This window comes from Gobius niger, assembly GCF_951799975.1.
Source record: "Gobius niger genome assembly, chromosome: 19".
Taxonomy (NCBI): domain Eukaryota; kingdom Metazoa; phylum Chordata; class Actinopteri; order Gobiiformes; family Gobiidae; genus Gobius; species Gobius niger.
Genome location: NC_136870.1, coordinates 28,613,296 through 28,631,807, shown reverse-complemented (window position 1 = coordinate 28,631,807; position 18,512 = coordinate 28,613,296). Strand labels below are relative to the sequence as shown.

The 18,512-nt window shown below is 38.1% G+C and overlaps 1 protein-coding gene across 1 annotated transcript; it reads left to right on the top strand.

Moving 5' to 3' along the window:
- Positions 1-226: 226 nt before the first annotated feature.
- Positions 227-9,637, top strand: LOC306978281 (inward rectifier potassium channel 16-like; the record flags this gene model as incomplete). Its single annotated transcript, XM_079576804.1, has 4 exons — positions 227-585; positions 3,861-4,170; positions 7,566-7,856; positions 9,149-9,637. The coding sequence occupies 4 exons, from the start codon at positions 227-229 to the stop codon at positions 9,635-9,637; spliced, it is 1,449 nt and encodes a 482-aa protein (XP_079432930.1).
- Positions 9,638-18,512: the final 8,875 nt, after the last annotated feature.

The window sequence follows — 18,512 nt, the reverse complement described above, 5'->3', positions numbered from 1 at the left end:
TAAAATCTTTAAGGGCAAAATGGCTACAATTGTCACCGTAATCGGCACAAACAGGTCACATATGCTGCGTTTGGAAAGGAAATATAATGATCTCTTTCGATGTGACACAAAACCATCACTGGATCATCTCTGTCCTCCAGGTCCACGGCCCGGAGACCGAATCTTACGAGAGCCTTGAGGAACATCTGCCATAAACGGTTCCTCTCGTGGTCCTCAGGTGCTCACGATGCCGGCCCGGTACTCCTCCGTTCTCCCCGAAGCCCTCCCCGTCCCGGAGCCGGGGTCCCGCGAGCGCTTCGTGCGTAAGGACGGCTCGGGCTCGGTGATTTTCCGGCACGTCCCGGCGGAGTGGCTGCTGCTGGTGACCGACATCTTCACCACGCTGGTGGAGATCCGCTGGAGGGTGATGTTCGTGCTCTTCGCGCTCTCCTACATCCTCTCCTGGCTCTTCTTCGGGCTGATCTTCTGGGCCATCGCCATCGGGCACGGGGACGTCCAGAACCCGAAGTCCGAGCCGTGCGTCTACGAAGTCCGGAGCTTCACCGCCGCCTTCCTGTTCTCGCTGGAGACGCAGACCACCATCGGGTAAGAACCAAAAAGGCCAACATAGAGTAAGAACCAAACAGGCCCCATCGGGTAAGAACCAAACAGGCCCCATCGGGTAAGAACCAAACAGACAAACATCGAGTAAGAACCAAACAGACCAACATCGAGTAAGAACCAAACGGACAAACATCGAGTAAGAAACAAACAAACATCGAGTAAGAAACAAACAAACATCGAGTAAGAACCAAACAGACAAACATCGAGTAAGAACCAAACAGACAAACATCGAGTAAGAAACAAACAAACATCGAGTAAGAAACAAACAGACAAACATCGGGTAAGAAACAAACAAACATCGAGTAAGAAACAAACAGACCAACATCGGGTAAGAAACAAACGGACAAACATCGGGTAAGAAACAAACAGACAAACATCGAGTAAGAAACAAACAGACACACATCGAGTAAGAACCAAAGAGACCAACATCGAGTAAGAACCAAACAGACAAACATCGAGTAAGAACCAAACAGACAAACATCGAGTAAGAACCAAACAGACCAACATCGAGTAAGAACCAAACAGACCAACATCGAGTAAGAAACAAACAGACCAACATCGAGTAAGAAACAAACAGACAAACATCGAGTAAGAAACAAACAGACAAACATCGGGTAAGAAACAAACAGACAAACATCGAGTAAGAACCAAACGGACAAACATCGGGTAAGAAACAAACAGACAAACATCGAGTAAGAAACAAACAGACAAACATCGGGTAAGAAACAAACAGACAAACATCGAGTAAGAACCAAACAGACCAACATCGAGTAAGAACCAAACAGACAAACATCGAGTAAGAACCAAACAGACAAACATCGAGTAAGAACCAAACAGACCAACATCGAGTAAGAACCAAAGAGACCAACATCGAGTAAGAACCAAACAGACAAACATCGAGTAAGAACCAAACAGACAAACATCGAGTAAGAACCAAACAGACCAACATCGAGTAAGAACCAAACAGACCAACATCGAGTAAGAAACAAACAGACCAACATCGAGTAAGAAACAAACAGACAAACATCGAGTAAGAAACAAACAGACAAACATCGGGTAAGAAACAAACAGACAAACATCGAGTAAGAACCAAACGGACAAACATCGGGTAAGAAACAAACAGACAAACATCGAGTAAGAAACAAACAGACAAACATCGGGTAAGAAACAAACAGACAAACATCGAGTAAGAAACAAACAGACAAACATCGAGTAAGAAACAAACAGACAAACATCGGGTAAGAAACAAACAGACAAACATCGAGTAAGAAACAAACAGACACACATCGAGTAAGAACCAAAGAGACAAACATCGAGTAAGAAACAAACAGACCAACATCGAGTAAGAACCAAACGGACAAACATCGGGTAAGAAACAAACAGACAAACATCGAGTGAGAAACAAACAGACAAACATCGAGTGAGAAACAAACAGACAAACATCGAGTAAGAAACAAACAGACAAACATCGAGTAAGAACCAAAAAGGCCACCATCGAATCGTATTAGCATGGTATTAGCATGGTATTAGCATGGTATTAGCATGGTATTAGCATGGTATTAGCATGGTATTAGCATGGTACTAGCATGGTATTCGCATGGTATTAGCATGGTATTAGCATGATATTAGCATGGTATTAGCATGGTACTAGCATGGTATTAGCATGGTATTAGCATGGTATTAGCATGATATTAGCATGGTATTAGCATGGTACTAGCATGGTATTCGCATGGTATTAGCATGGTATTAGCATGATATTAGCATGGTATTAGCATGGTACTAGCATGGTATTAGCATGGTATTAGCATGGTATTAGCATGATATTAGCATGGTATTAGCATGGTACTAGCATGGTATTCGCATGGTATTAGCATGGTATTAGCATGGTATTAGCATGGTATTAGCATGGTATTAGCATGGTACTAGCATGGTATTCGCATGGTATTAGCATGGTATTAGCATGATATTAGCATGGTATTAGCATGGTACTAGCATGGTATTAGCATGGTATTAGCATGGTATTAGCATGATATTAGCATGGTATTAGCATGGTACTAGCATGGTATTCGCATGGTATTAGCATGGTATTAGCATGATATTAGCATGGTATTAGCATGGTACTAGCATGGTATTAGCATGGTATTAGCATGGTATTAGCATGATATTAGCATGGTATTAGCATGGTACTAGCATGGTATTCGCATGGTATTAGCATGGTATTAGCATGATATTAGCATGGTATTAGCATGGTACTAGCATGGTATTCGCATGGTATTAGCATGGTATTAGCATGGTACTAGCATGGTACTAGCATGGTATTAGCATGGTATTAGCATGGTATTAGCATGGTACTAGCATGGTATTACCATGGTATTAGCATGATATTAGCATGGTATTAGCGTCGTATTAGCATCGTATTAGCATTGTACTACCATGGTATTAGCATGGTATTAGCATGGTTTTAGCATGGTATTAGCATGGTATTAGCATGGTATTAGCATGGTACTAGCATGGTACTAGCATGGTATTAGCATGGTATTAGCATGGTATTAGCATGGTATTAGCATGGTACTAGCATGGTACTAGCATGGTATTAGCATGGTATTAGCATGGTATTAGCATGGTACTAGCATGGTATTAGCATGGTATTAGCATGGTATTAGCATGGTTTTAGCATGGTATTAGCATGGTATTAGCATGGTTTTAGCATGGTATTAGCATGGTACTAGCATGGTACTAGCATGGTATTAGCATGGTATTAGCATGGTATTAGCATGGTATTAGCATGGTACTAGCATGGTATTAGCATGGTATTAGCATGGTATTAGCATGGTACTAGCATGGTACTAGCATGGTATTAGCATGGTACTAGCCTGGTACTAGCATGGTACTAGCATGGTATTAGCATGGTTTTAGCATGATATTAGCATGGTAATAGCATGGTACTACCATGGTATTAGCATGGTACTAGCATGGTACTAGCATGGTATTAGCATGGTATTAGCATGGTTTTAGCATGGTATTAGCATGGTATTAGCATGGTATTAGCATGGTAATAGCATGGTATTAGCATGGTATTAGCATGGTATTAGCATGGTATTAGCATTGGTATTAGCATGGTATTAGCATGGTACTAGCATGGTATTAGCATGGTATTAGCATGGTACTAGCATGGTATTAGCATGATACTAGCATGGTATTAGCATGGTAATAGCATGGTATTAGCTGCGTAGCCTTAGCCGCTTGTCTTCCCTCAGGTACGGTTTCCGCGGCATGACGGAGAACTGCATGTTGGCCATCGTTACCGTGACGATCCAGGACGTGATGAGCTGCTTCATCGACACCTTCGTCATCGGCATCGTCGTGGCCAAGATGGCGTCGGCGCGGAAGCGGGCGCAGACCGTGGGCTTCAGCCACTGCGCCGTGGTCAACCTGCGCAACGGCGCCCTCTGCCTGTCGTGGCGGGTCGGGGACTTCCGGCGCCACCACCTGGTGGAGGGCACGGCGCGCGCTCAGATCGTCCGCTCCACGGTGCATTCGACGGGGAGGCTCGACGTCACGTACCAGGTCTGAGCCACGGCCGGGATCAGTATATCGGTGTCGGTTTCAATTTCGATTATTACACTAGACGATCACAAAAAATAGCAAAATCGAGAACAAACGATTATTAAGGATGCCCTCCCGCTCATCGGTCCAAAGCGCAAAAAGTCTGTCCTGCGCGGTTTGTAGCAAAAAAGTGAGAAAACATTGACAAAAAAAGACAAAAAATTGATGAAAAAATGATGAAAATTATTTTAAAAAAATGACAAAAAATGACAAAAAATGACAAAAAATGACAAAAAATGACAAAAAATTGATGAAAAATTGATGAAAAATTGACAAAAATTTGATGAAAAATTAACAAAAAAATGACAAAAATGTGACCAAAATGTGACCAAAAAATGACAAAAAATTTATGAAAAATTGACAAAAAAAAGACACAAATTTTATGAAAAATTGATGAAAATTGACAAAAAAATGACAAAATGTGACAAAAAATGTGAAAAAAAAGTGATAAAAATTTGACCAAAAAAAGACAAAAAAATGACGAGAAAATTTATGAAAATTGATTTTAAAAAATGACAAAAAATGACAAAAAATGACAAAAAATGACAAAAAATGATAAAAAAATTGATGAAAAATTGACAAAAAAATGACAAAAAATGCTGAAAAATGGATGAAAAAATGACAAAAAATGACAAAAATGTGACAAAAAAATGACACAAAATTTATGAAAAATTGACAAAAAAATGACAAAAAATTTATGAAAAATTGATGAAAATTGACAAAAAAAATGACAAAAATGTGGAAAAAAAAATGACAAAAAAGTTGCAAAAATGAGTTGAAAACCCAACAAAAAGTCTGTCCTGCGCGGTTTGTTTGGCGCGTCTGATCAGCTGAAACACCACACTGCAAAAGGTGTTTAACTAGATCAGTATAAACATCTCAATTTGAGCACAATAATCCACATTTTAGTTGTTTTGTCAGGTTAAGAAGTTGTTGAGCATTTGTCCTGGATTATTTCACTTGTTCTGAGATGTTTGTGACTCATTTCGATACATTATTTCAGGTCATTTTCTTTGCCAATGGGGAAAGAAAATCAGTCTTATCTCATTGGCAATTTTACTTCCTTATTTCAAGCGAGATTTACCCTAGAACTGGTCTGAAATGTCCTCAAACAAGCAAAGCAAACTCGGTCCCATCAGGAAAAGTGTCTAAATGAGTGAAAACCGCTCAAAACAAGAAACATTTCCTCAATTCAAGTCATTTAAGCCAATGCTTGATATTTACTTTTTGTAGTGCAGCGCAGCCTGACAGAACTGTAAATAATATCTACTCATATTTTTTATACCTAACTCTTAGATAACGCCACTGTTAAAGGAACAGGCCAGCGTTTTTCCACACTGAGATATGTTCTTACCTGAGCTGTGACGAGTTCTTTAGGACCTGTCTGATCTTCAGTCACGTAAACACAGCGCAGACGGCGTTAGCATTTAGCCTCTCCCTCTCTCCTCTATAGCTCCAAAACAGGTCAAGATAGAAGCTACCAAGCTCTTCCACGTTTTCCCTATTTAAATATGGTTACGTGAAGTGTTCCACTACAAAGTATAATTACACACAATTAAACAATGTGGATTTTCTAAGCGGATAAAAGGGGGGACTATATTGTAAGGCGTAATAATACCAGGAGTAGTTTGGCATCCGCACAGTAAAGTGAAGATTACTGCGCGGATTTCGAACTTGTGTTTTTTGTCATTTTTTTGTAATTTTTTGTCATTTTTTTGTAATTTTTTGTAATTTTTTGTCTTTTTTTTCTACAATTTTTTTCTAATTTTTTTCTAATTTTTTTGTCATTTTTCTTCATTTTTTGTTCTTTTTTTTGTGTCATTTTTCTTCATTTTTTCTTCATTTTTTTGTCATTTTTTTGTCATTTTTTTCATTTTTTTTCATTTTTTTGGTCATTTTTTGTCTTTTTTTTGTCATTTTTTGACTTTTTTTTTGTAATTTGGCATCCGCACAGTAAAGTGAAGATTACTGCGCGGATTTTGAACTACTCCTGGTATTATTACGCCTTACAATATAGTCCCCACACACACAACACAAATATCGAAAGCAGGAACTGAAAAAATCTTACATCTTTAGATCGAAGTTTTTTTGCTTTTGGTCCAAGGACAGGATTAAAGGAAGTGACTTAGGTTGTTTCAAAGGCACATTGTTTTTAATGTATTTATTATTGCAGTATGTTGTTGTTTGTCTGTGGATGTACTGGCACTTCTCCTGCAAATGAAGTTCCTAGCGGATAAATAAAGTGAATTTGATTTGATTGATTTCAGCTCAAATCAATGTTTTTTTTCCAACAGTATCTGAACTCGTATCTGAGTCGGTGCTCGCATCTCAAACGAATAAAAGACTTGTCATCATTCAGTGTCATTATCGAAAAAAAAGGCAGGAAAAAATGAGTGAATTACGGACGTTGCTGATCCCGAGTGAATCACCATAAACGTTCCAAAGTCCCGGGATCATTTCAGTTTTACCGACATTCCCCGACATTTTCTCCAGTTTGGCTTTACCCCAATCCAAAACCTTCTGGAAAAAAGCTGTGAAAATAGCAACAAAACTGAGATGAAAAATTGATGAAAAAGTGGCAAAAATGTCACAAGAAATGGAAGAAAAAATGACAAAAAAATGACAAAAAATTGACAAAAATTTGATTAAAAAAATTAACAAAACAATGACAAAAAAAGGACAAAAAAATGACAAAAAAAAGGACAAAAAAATGACAAAAAATTGACAAAAAATGACAAAAAAATGACAAAAAATGGACAAAAAATGACAAAAAATGACAAAAAAATGACAAAAAATTGACAAAAAATGACAAAAAAATGACAAAAAAATGACAAAAAAAATGACAAAAAATTGACAAAAATTGACAAAAAAAAGACAAAAAAAAGATTAAAAAAAAGACAAAAAATGACAAAAAATGACAAAAAAATGACAAAAAACTTACAAAAAAATGACAAAAAAAATTACTAAAAATTACAAAAAATGATAAAAAAAATAGACAAAAAATTGACAAAAATTGACAAAAAAAAGACAAAAAAATGATAAAAAATTGACAAAAAATGACAAAAAAATGATAAAAAAAAATGATTAAAAAAAAGACAAAAAATGACAAAAAAAAGACAAAAAAATGAAAAAAAATTGACAAAAAATGACAAAAAATGACAAAAAAAATGACAAAAAAATGACAAAAAAGTGACAAAAAAGTGACAAAAATGAGTTGAAAACCCAACAAAAAACTGATGGGACAAAAACCTGGTGACGTGAGGAAAAAGACCCCTCGGTTCAGGCGGGAGTTCAGAGCTTAATAAAAACCCAGGCGACTCTAACACCTGACGACTCTAACCCCTGACCTCCTGCAGGACCTGGTTCTGGAGCAGAAGGACGTGATCCTGGCCACGCCCACCACCATCACCCACCGGATGGCGGCGAAGAGCCCGCTGTACGGCCTGAGCCTGGCGCGGCTGCGGAGCGAGGACTTCGAGCTGGTGGTGTCGTTCACGTACACGGACGACACCACGGGAATCCTGCACCAGACGCGCTCGTCCTACACGCCCTGCGACATCCACTGGGGGGAGCTGTTCCAGGAGATGATCCGGGTCAACAGGAGGTCGTACCGCGTGGACTACAGCCTGTTCAACTCCACCGCCAAGGTAGGTGACCACGCCCACGAGACCACGCCCACGAGACCACGCCCACAGTCTGAGCTCCACCTCCAAGGTACGAGACCACGCCCACAGCCTGTTCAACTCCACCGCCAAGGTACGAGACCACGCCCACAGCCTGTTCAACTCCACCGCCACGGTATGTGACCACGCCCACGAGACCACGCCCACAGCCTGAGCTCCACCTCCAAGGTACGTGACCACGCCCACAGCGACATCCACTGGGGGGAGCTGTTCCAGGAGATGATCCGGGTCAACAGGAGGTCGTACCGCGTGGACTACAGCCTGTTCAACTCCACCGCCAAGGTAGGTGACCACGCCCACGAGACCACGCCCACGAGACCACGCCCACGAGACCACGCCCACAGTCTGAGCTCCACTGCCAAGGTACGTGACCACGCCCACAGCCTGATCAACTCCAGCGCCAAGGTAGGTGACCACGCCCACGAGGACCACGCCCACAGCCTGAGCTCCACCGCCAAGGTACGAGACCACGCCCACGAGACCACGCCCACAGCCTGTTCAACTCCACCGCCAAGGTACGAGACCACGCCCACAGCCTGAGCTCCACCGCCAAGGTACGAGACCACGCCCACAGTCTGAGCTCCACCTCCAAGGTACGTGACCACGCCTACGAGACCACGCCCACAGCCTGTTCAACTCCACAAAAATGGGACAAAAATTTGACTAATATTTTTTTTTAAATTGACGAAAAAATGAAAAAAAAAATACAAAAAAATACAAAAAAAATACAAAAAAAGACAAAAAATACTAAAAAAATACTAAAAAATACAAAAAATACAAAAAAATACAAAAAATACTAAAAAAATACTAAAAAAATACTAAAAAAATACTAAAAAAATACAAAAAAATAAAAAAAATACTAAAAAAATACTAAAAAAAATACTAAAAAAATACAAAAAATTACAAAAAATAAATAAAAAAAATTGACAAAAAAGTGATAAAAAGTAGATAAAAAATTAGACGAAAAAATGTGACAGAAAATGTGACAAAAATGAGTTGAACACCGCGCCCACAGCCTGAGCTCAGAGTCAGAGTAAAATCAGCCCAAACTCTTTACGATGTTATTGTTGATGTTATTATTATGATTATATTCTCTGAGGTTTTGTGAGATTTAAAGTGACTCTTCACGATGTTTACTCTCTGAGGTTAAAGTGACTCTTTTCGATGTTTACTCTCTGAGGTTAAAGTGACTCTTTGAGTTTTTACAAAAGTGTCTCATGAAAAAACTCTTGAAATGAACTTTGATTCTGCCTCAGGTTCTGGTTCCCACGATGAGCGCCGCGGATTACGACCAGAAGAAGCTGCTGAGACTCGCCAGTTCACCGCGGAATTCCCCCCGGCACTCGCCCGGGCACTCCCCCCGGCTCTCCCCCCGTCTCTCCCCCCGGCTCTCCCCCCGGCACTCCCCACGATCCTCCCCCAAACCCAACCAGGACCTGAACCAGAACCGCACCGGGGAGCACCTGCTGAAGCCCCCGAGCCTCCCGGAGGAGCACCTGCTGAAGCCCCCGAGCCTCCCGGAGGAGCACCTGCTGAAGCCCCCGAGCCTCCCGGAGGAGCACCTGCTGAAGCCCCCCCCGAGCCTCCCGGAGGAGCACCTGCTGAAGCCCCCCCCGAGCCTCCCGGAGGAGCACCTGCTGAAGCCCCCGAGCCTCCCGGAGGAGCACCTGCTGAAGCCCCCGAGCCTCAGCGTGGACGGACCGGACACGGAGACGAACCACGAGATCAAAAATGTAGAATCTTAGCCTTAACCTCTTACCACCCGCCTTAACCCAATGCATTCTCTCTCCTCTTTGCCTAAAGGCCAGAGTAAAGCCTCATTTGAAAGCTAAGACCCACAAAACTGATGCTTTTCCTCGAGTCAATATGTTGTTTTTTCCTCTCATTTTTGCAAACTTTTTCTGTTACTGTTTGTCACTTTTTTGTTGCATTTTATTCAGTTTTTTTGCTGCTCTTTTGTTGAGTTTTTTGTTGAGTTTTTTGTTGAGTTTTTTGTTGAGTTTTATCGCTCTTTTGTTTCAATATATTGTCACATTTTGTCTCTTTTTTGCTGCTCTTTTGTCAAATTTTTGTTGAATTTTTGTCACATTTTTGTTAAATTTTTGTCACATTTTTGTTAAATTTTTGTCACATTTTTGTTGAGTTTTTGTCACATTTTTGTTGAATTTTTGTCACATTTTTGTTGAATTTTTGTCACATTTTTGTTGAGTTTTTGTCACATTTTTGTTGAGTTTTTGTCACATTTTTGTTGAATTTTTGTCACATTTTTGTTGAGTTTTTGTCACATTTTTGTTGAATTTTTGTCACATTTTTGTTGAGTTTTTGTCACATTTTTGTTGAGTTTTTGTCACATTTTTGTTGAATTTTTGTCACATTTTTGTTGAATTTTTGTCACATTTTTGTTGAGTTTTTGTCACATTTTTGTTGAATTTTTGTCACATTTTTGTTAAATTTTTGTCACATTTTTGTTGAGTTTTTGTCCCATTTTTGTTGAATTTTTGTCACATTTTTGTTAAATTTTTGTCACATTTTTGTTACATTTTTGTCACATTTTTGTTGAATTTTTGTCACATTTTTGTTAAATTTTTGTCACATTTTTGTTGAGTTTTTGTCACATTTTTGTTGAATTTTTGTCACATTTTTGTTAAATTTTTGTCACATTTTTGTTAAATTTTTGTCACATTTTTGTTACATTTTTGTCACATTTTTGTTGAATTTTTGTCACATTTTTGTTGAGTTTTTGTCACATTTTTGTTGAATTTTTGTCACATTTTTGTTGAGTTTATTGTCTCCTTTTATGGCTCTTTTGTTTCAATCTATCGTCACATTTTGTCTCTTTTTTGCTGCACTTTTGTCAAATTTTTTGTTGAGTTTTTGTCCCTTTTTTTTCTTGCTCTTTCGCGTTTTACGTCCTCGTTTTCTCCTCATTTTTCGTCTCCATTTTGACGTTTTTTTTTCCCCCCCAAGAAGCTTTTAGATTCGGGTAAAGCCAAACTCGGTTCAGGCGGGAGTTAAGAGGTTTTAACCGAGCTTTACCTAAATCTAAAAGCTTAAAAGAAAAGAATCAAAATGGCGACGAAAACGAGGATGAAAACGAAACAAAAACGTGACGGAAAATCGACAAAAACACGACAAAAACACGACACTTTTGTAGGCGTTACGCTGTTGCTCTTTCGGTCAGGAAGCTTTTAGATTTGGGTAAAGCCGAACTGGAGGAAATGCGCTCGGTTAAGGCTTAAATCAGTGGGAAAGAGAAACGGCTTCGGTGTTTCTGAAATGTTCATTAAAGGATCCGAAAATGTGACATGATACAAACCTGGCGGCGACGTAACAGGAAAGGTTTATATACATGTTGTAGGTCTTAGCTTTCAAATGAGCCGTTTATGAAGCTCCAGTCGAGAAGCTTTTAGAAAGAAGTCAATTTAACTGGAGAAAATGTAAGAGGTTTTTAATTCTAGACAAAACATGTAGACGGCTCGAAACTCACCCTGGATAAGAAGATGAATAAAGAACATATTTCATGAACGTCGCTCGTCTTTATTGTTTTTTATAGAGAAATAAGGATCCAACGGTTTTTAACTTAAGGCGAGACACTGCAGGTGAACAGGAAAAAAATTTGAATTTACAGATATTAATTTGAAACTGTTGCTGTCGATCACTGGCATAAATGTGAGAAAAAAATACATTAAGTTTTCTGTCATTTTATCTTTTCATATAAGAACAAGGTGTTTTATGCCTAAAAATGCCCCAAATTTCCCATCTTTTCAGCAACGAAATCTGAATAATGGACAGAGCTACATTCAAATGTGTGGTTTCATTTTATTGATGAATGAGTTGCCAAGACTTTCTCAGAGCGGATTCAGGATTTCTTGTTTAGTTTTAAAATAAGCTGTTTTTTAGTAGAAAAATGTGTAAAAATTTAATTTTTGCCTTGTTTTTTGACATTCAAAACTCAATAAATGGGGCTTAAGGGATTAAATAATAAAAAATCCTTCTGAAAAAATCTTCCAAATCTTGTTCAGTCCAAGGCTGGAAAATGTGAAGTCTTTAGGTGCGACTGACGTGGACATAGTGTCGCCACAATGACAGAAACATGTGTTTTTGGAGGAAAAGGCCGTTGAAATTGTGTTCTCCCATATAAGTCTATGGGGGAACATTGAATCAGCGCAGTATTTAAACATGTTATTGTGAAGATTAGGCATATTTTCTGTTTCCGGGTGAAAACTTGTTTGTTCAGAGACAGATTTGGCCCAAAACCTGAAAACTGAAAAAAATGAGTTTTGCCTGTAGTGTCTAACCTTAAGTCAAACTGGTTTATGTTTCATGTCTCACTTTGGGCTTGATTATTGAGCTCATAAAACAAAGACTTCCTGCTGTACAATCTGACACATGAGAGCAGGTCCGGGTGCGACGGGGGCCCAGCGCGTCTCCTGTTTGTCCCCGGCCGTCCTGCTGTGGAGGATTTAACGGTAACGAGGCGTGAACCAAACACGGAGCCGAATTTACCACTTTCTTTAAATAAAACGGTCTAAAAATAAGAGTCCGGAAACACAGCGCGCTCCATTAGCGGCGGATCACGAAGCTCTGGGCACGCGAGGGACGGGCCTGGGACGGGACAGAGGGACAGACGAGGGACAGACGAGGGACGGGACAGACGAGGGACGGGCCCGGGTCTGGTGTCCAGTCCATTAATATCACTGATTAACAAACCATACAGGTATTCAGTCCATTAATAACAGTGATTAAGAGACCTTACAGGTGTTTAGTCCATTAATAACAGTGATTAACAAACCTTACAGGTGTCCAGTCCATTAATAACAGTGATTAACAAACCTTACAGGTATTCAGTCCATTAATAACAGTGATTAAGAGACCTTACAGGTGTTTAGTCCATTAATAACACTGATGAACAAACCATACAGTTGTTCAGTCCATTAATAACACTGATTAACAAACCTTACAGGTGTCCAGTCCATTAATAACAGTGATTAACAAACCTTACAGGTGTCCATTAATAACAGTGATTAACAAACCTTACAGGTGTTCAGTCCATTAATAATAGTGATTAAGAGACCTTACAGGTGCTCAGTCAGTTAATAACACTGATTAACAAACCATACAGGTGTACAGTCCATTAATAACACTGATGAACAAACCATACAGGTGTCCAGTCCATTAATAACACTGATAAACAAACCATACAGGTGTTCAGACCATTACTATCACTGATGAACAAACCATACAGGTGTTCAGTCCATTAATATCAGTGATTAACAAACCATACAGGTGTTTAGTCCATTAATAACACTGGTGTTCAGTCCATTAATATCAGTGATTCACAAACCATACAGGTGTTCAGTCCATTAATAACACTGATGAACAAACCATACAGGTGTTCAGTCCATTAATAACAGTGATTAAGAGACCATACAGGTGTTCAGTCCATTAATAACAGTGATTAAGAGACCATACAGGTGTTTAGTCCATTAATAACGCTGATGAACAAACCATACAAGTGTTCAGTCCATTAATAACACTGATTAACAAACCTTACAGGTGTTCAGTCCATTAATAACAGTGATTAAGAGACCATACAGGTGTTTAGTCCATTAATAACAGTGATTAACAAACCATACAGGTGTTCAGTCCATTAATAACACTGATGAACAAACCATACAGGTGTTCAGTCCATTAATAACACTGATTAACAAACCATACAAGTGTTCAGTCCATTAATAACACTGATGAACAAACCATACAGGTGTGCAGTCCATCAATAACATGGCTGAACAAACCATACAGGTGTTCAGTCCATTAATAACACTGATTAACAAACCATACAGGTGTACAGTCCATTAATAACACTGATTAACAAACCATACAGGTGTACAGTCCATTAATAACACTGATGAACAAACCATACAGGTGTTCAGTCCATTAATAACACTGATAAACAAACCATACAGGTGTTCAGACCATTAATATCACTGATGAACAAACCTTACAGGTGTTCAGTCCATTAATAACACTGATTAACAGACCATACAGGTGTTCAGTCCATTAATATCACTGATGAACAAACCATACAGGTGTTCAGTGCATTAATAACACTGATTGACAGACCTTACAGGTGTTCAGTCCATTAACAACACTGATTGACAGACCTTACAGGTGTTCAGTCCATTAACAACACTGATTGACAGACCTTACAGGTGATTTTCCAAAATGGCCGACAAAGACCACGCCTTCCCTTTGTTCCCCCATGTGGTGCAGGTAAGTTTATGTACTGAGTAAATAAATAAACAAAGTTATAAACGGACAATGTGAAGTGTCGTCATTAAATGAATAAAGTGGTGGTTTTATTTTTGCGCTGAAAGAAACGAAACAAACGAACGTCACTGATGAGGAACGACTGATCCTCGAGCGAGCGATACTATTTCTTTATTATTATTACTTTATTATTATTGCTTTATTATTATTTCTTTATTATTATTGCTTTATTATTATTACTTTATTATTATTGCTTTATTATTATTTCTTTATTATTATTTCTTTATTATTATTTCTTTATTATTATTTCTTTATTATTATTACTTTATTATTATTGCTTTATTATTATTGCTTTATTATTATTTCTTTATTATTATTGCTTTATTATTATTGCTTTATTATTATTGCTTTATTATTATTGCTTGTGTTACTACGAGGCCGCGACAGTGATGACGCTGCAGGTTTTCAGAAACTCCGTCCTCGGTTTGTGAATCTAAAACTGAGCAGATTTTGAGTTTATTTAAACCTCACGCTCTCGTTTGAGTTTGTGGGACTTTTTCACGACACAAATAAACAGGAAACGGCGGCGACTCGGCCTCAATAAAACCACAGGTTTATTAGATTAATGTCACAGTTTAACCACATTCAGGTCATGAGTTTATTTTACAGTGCAGCGGTTTTACATGCACGACTTCAAACTTTTCCAAAACTAACAAACATGTCATAATTTTAACTTAAAATCCCAGTTTCAAAACTTAGAAACACTTGAGTGTGAATAAGTCAGGACTAAACCACTGGGAGCCGCATTAGCCGGTTCTAACGGCCGACACAGTGTTGTTCCTCCTGCATTATAACGTCTAACGCGGCTCCTCGTTGTTTAATCCGCTTATACCAGGGTCCCACAAACCTAACATTTATAATAAATGTGTTTTTCATTGACTAAAGTCACTAAATCTGCCAGACTACGGGACTATTTTGTGTGGGTTATTAGCCGGTCACTGAAGGCTGGTCTCAGAGCGAGTCATTCTCCGCAGCTATTACGAGGATCTCAGTCAGGCTCAACGACACAACATCAGCACAGAATCACAACACAACAGGACTAACCCGGAAACACTTTTCCCTGGAAGGAAACACCGATATGCGGCACTCGTGGGCACCACTTATTTACCTTATTTTTTGTCACATTATTTGTCTTTTTTTTGTCTTTTTTTGTCACATTTTTTATCTTTTTTTGTCACATTTTTTGTCTTTTTTTATTTATTTTTTGTCTTTTTTTGTCTTTTTTTTGTCTTTTTTTGTCACATTTTTTATCTTTTTTGACACATTTTTTGTCTTTTTTGTCACTTTTTTGTCATATTTTTTGTCACATTTTTTTTGTCTTTTTTTGTCTTTTTTTGTCTTTTTTTGTCACATTTTTTGTCTTTTTTTTTTTGTCTTTTTTTGTCTTTTTTTGTCTTTTTGTCTTTTTTTTGTCTTTTTTTGTCACTTTTTTGTCACATTTTTTGTCTTTTTTTGTCACATTTTTTGTCTTTTTTTGTCACATTTTTTTTTTTTTTGTCACATTTTTTGTCTTTTTTTGTCACATTTTTTGTTTTTTTTTGTCACATTTTTTGTCTTTTTTTGTCCCATTTTTTGTCTTTTTTTTGTCTTTTTTTGTCTTTTTTTGTCACATTTTTTGTCACATTTTCATCCTTGTTTTCGTCTCAGTTCTGTCTCTATTTTCACACCTTTTTTCCAGAAGCTTTTGGATTGGGGTAAAGCCGAGCTGGAGAAAACGTGCTCGGTTCAGGCGGGAGTTCAGGGGTTCACCTGAAGAAACAGCTGCGGTGGAGTCGCTCACACCTGGGCCCCCCCAACTGAAACTTTTATGTTTGACTTTACTAATCCAGACAAATATGCTTCACCTCTGAACTCCCGCCTGAACCGAGAGGATTTTCTCCAGCTTTACCCCAATCCAAAAGCTTCTGGAAAAAAGGTGTGAAAATAGAGACAGAAGTGAGACGAAAACAATGATGAAGATGTGACAAAAATGTGACAAAAAATGTGACAAAAAGGTTAAAAATGTGACAAAAAAAGACAAAAAAAGACAAAAAAAGACAAAAAAAGACAAAAAAATGTGACAAAAAAAGACAAAAAAATGTCACAAAAAAAGACAAAAAATGTGACAAAAAAAGACAAAAAAAGACAAAAAAAGACAAAAAAAGAAAAAATGTGACAAAAAAAGACAAAAAAATGTCACAAAAAAAGACAAAAAATGTCACAAAAAAAGACAAAAAATGTGACAAAAAAAGACAAAAAAGACAAAAAAAAAGACAAAAAAAGACAAAAAATTTGACAAAAAATGTGACAAAAAAAGACAAAAAAAGACAAAAAATGTGACAAAAAAAGACAAAAAATGTGACAAAAAATGTGACAAAAAAAGACAAAAAATGTCACAAAAAATGTGACAAAAAAAGACCAAAAAAAAGACAAAAAAAGACAAAAAATATGACAAAAAACGTGACAAAAAAAGACAAAAAATTTAACAAAAAAAGACAAATAATGTGACAAAAAATAAGGTAAATAACTCATTTTTTTGTTGGGTTTTCAACTCATTTATGTCACTTTATTGTCACTTTTTCGTCCATTTTTCGTCAATTTTTTATGACATTTTTGTGACATTTGTGCCACATTTTCATCATTGTTTTCGTCTCAGTTTTGTCGCTGTTTTCTCACTTTTTCCCAGAAGCTTTTGGATTGGGGTAAAGCCAAACTGGAGAAAATGTGCTCGGTTCAGGCGGGAGTTAAGGGGTTAAATGCAGGATCATTTTATGTACACCTGAAAATGATGAACAGCCTTAACCGGTTTGGGCCAAAAACATTGAAATTAACACAAAATCCACCTCATACGTTCCTGTCAGTCACTAATTACGCCTTTATCTGGTTCAGCTGCGTCACGGCGGCTGAAAAAGCCCCATTGACTTCCATTATACATGTTTTCAGATCTGATTTCACAAAGTGGTTGAAAGCTCAGGTACAGGAGCCGCAGATCGAGGAGTTTTAAAGCTTCAGTGGAAACAGTGACTCAGTGAAAAGTCCCACCTCACTCGAACCATCTGTCGCTGGGTCTAAATATACAGGAACCCACAGCAGCGTGTTACCGGGTCAGAAGTGCTTTACGGCCCGAGGTTTTTACCGTCCACGAGCTCGGACCTGCTGAACCGCTCAAACCTAAAGCGGCGAATGGAAACAGAGCGACCCAAGCAGGAAGTAATGACACGGATCCAAGTCTTTTCATAATCTAATCCAGTTTATTTATAAAGCGCTATTAACAGCGGCCAGTCTCCGGGAGGACTTCACTTTTCATCAGGAAAAGCTAAAGTTAAAGCAGTTAAACTTCAACAAATATCAAAATATAACGCTTGTTTCCAGCAGAGGGCGCTCCAACACACGTTTCTACCACTGCACACTCATAATCACTTCAACTGTTTTAGTGCAGATCAATAATATCAGTGATTAATGAACCTTACAGGTGTTCAGTCCATTAATATCAGTGATTAATGAACCTTACAGGTGTTCAGATCAATACAATCAGTGATTAACGAACCTTACAGGTGTTCAGCCCATTAATATCAGTGATTAACGAACCTTACAGGTGTTCAGCTCAATAAAATCAGTGATTAATTAACCTTACAGGTGTTCAGGTCAATAAAATCAGTGATTAGTGAACCTTACAGGTGTTCAGATCAATACAATCAGTGATTAACGAACCTTACAGGTGTTTAGATCATTAATATGTGATTAACGAACCTTACAGGTGTTCAGGTCAATAAAATCAGTGATTAATGAACCTTACGGGTGTTCAGCTCAATAAAATCAGTGATTAATGAACCTTACGGGTGTTCAGCTCAATAAAATCAGTGATTAGTGAACCTTACAGGTGTTCAGATCAATACAATCAGTGATTAACGAACCTTACAGGTGTTCAGCCCATTAATATCAGTGATTAACGAACCTTACAGGTGTTTAGATCATTAATATGTGATTAACGAACCTTACAGGTGTTCAGCTCAATAAAATCAGTGATTAATTAACCTTACAGGTGTTCAGGTCAATAAAATCAGTGATTAATGAACCTTACGGGTGTTCAGCTCAATAAAATCAGTGATTAATGAACCTTACGGGTGTTCAGCTCAATAAAATCAGTGATTAATGAACCTTACGGGTGTTCAGCTCAATGATATCAGTGATTAATGAACCTTACAGGTGTTCAGGTCAATAAAATCAGTGATTAATGAACCTTACAGGTGTTCAGCTCAATAAAATCAGTGATTAATGAACCTTACAGGTGTTCAGTCCATTAATATCAGT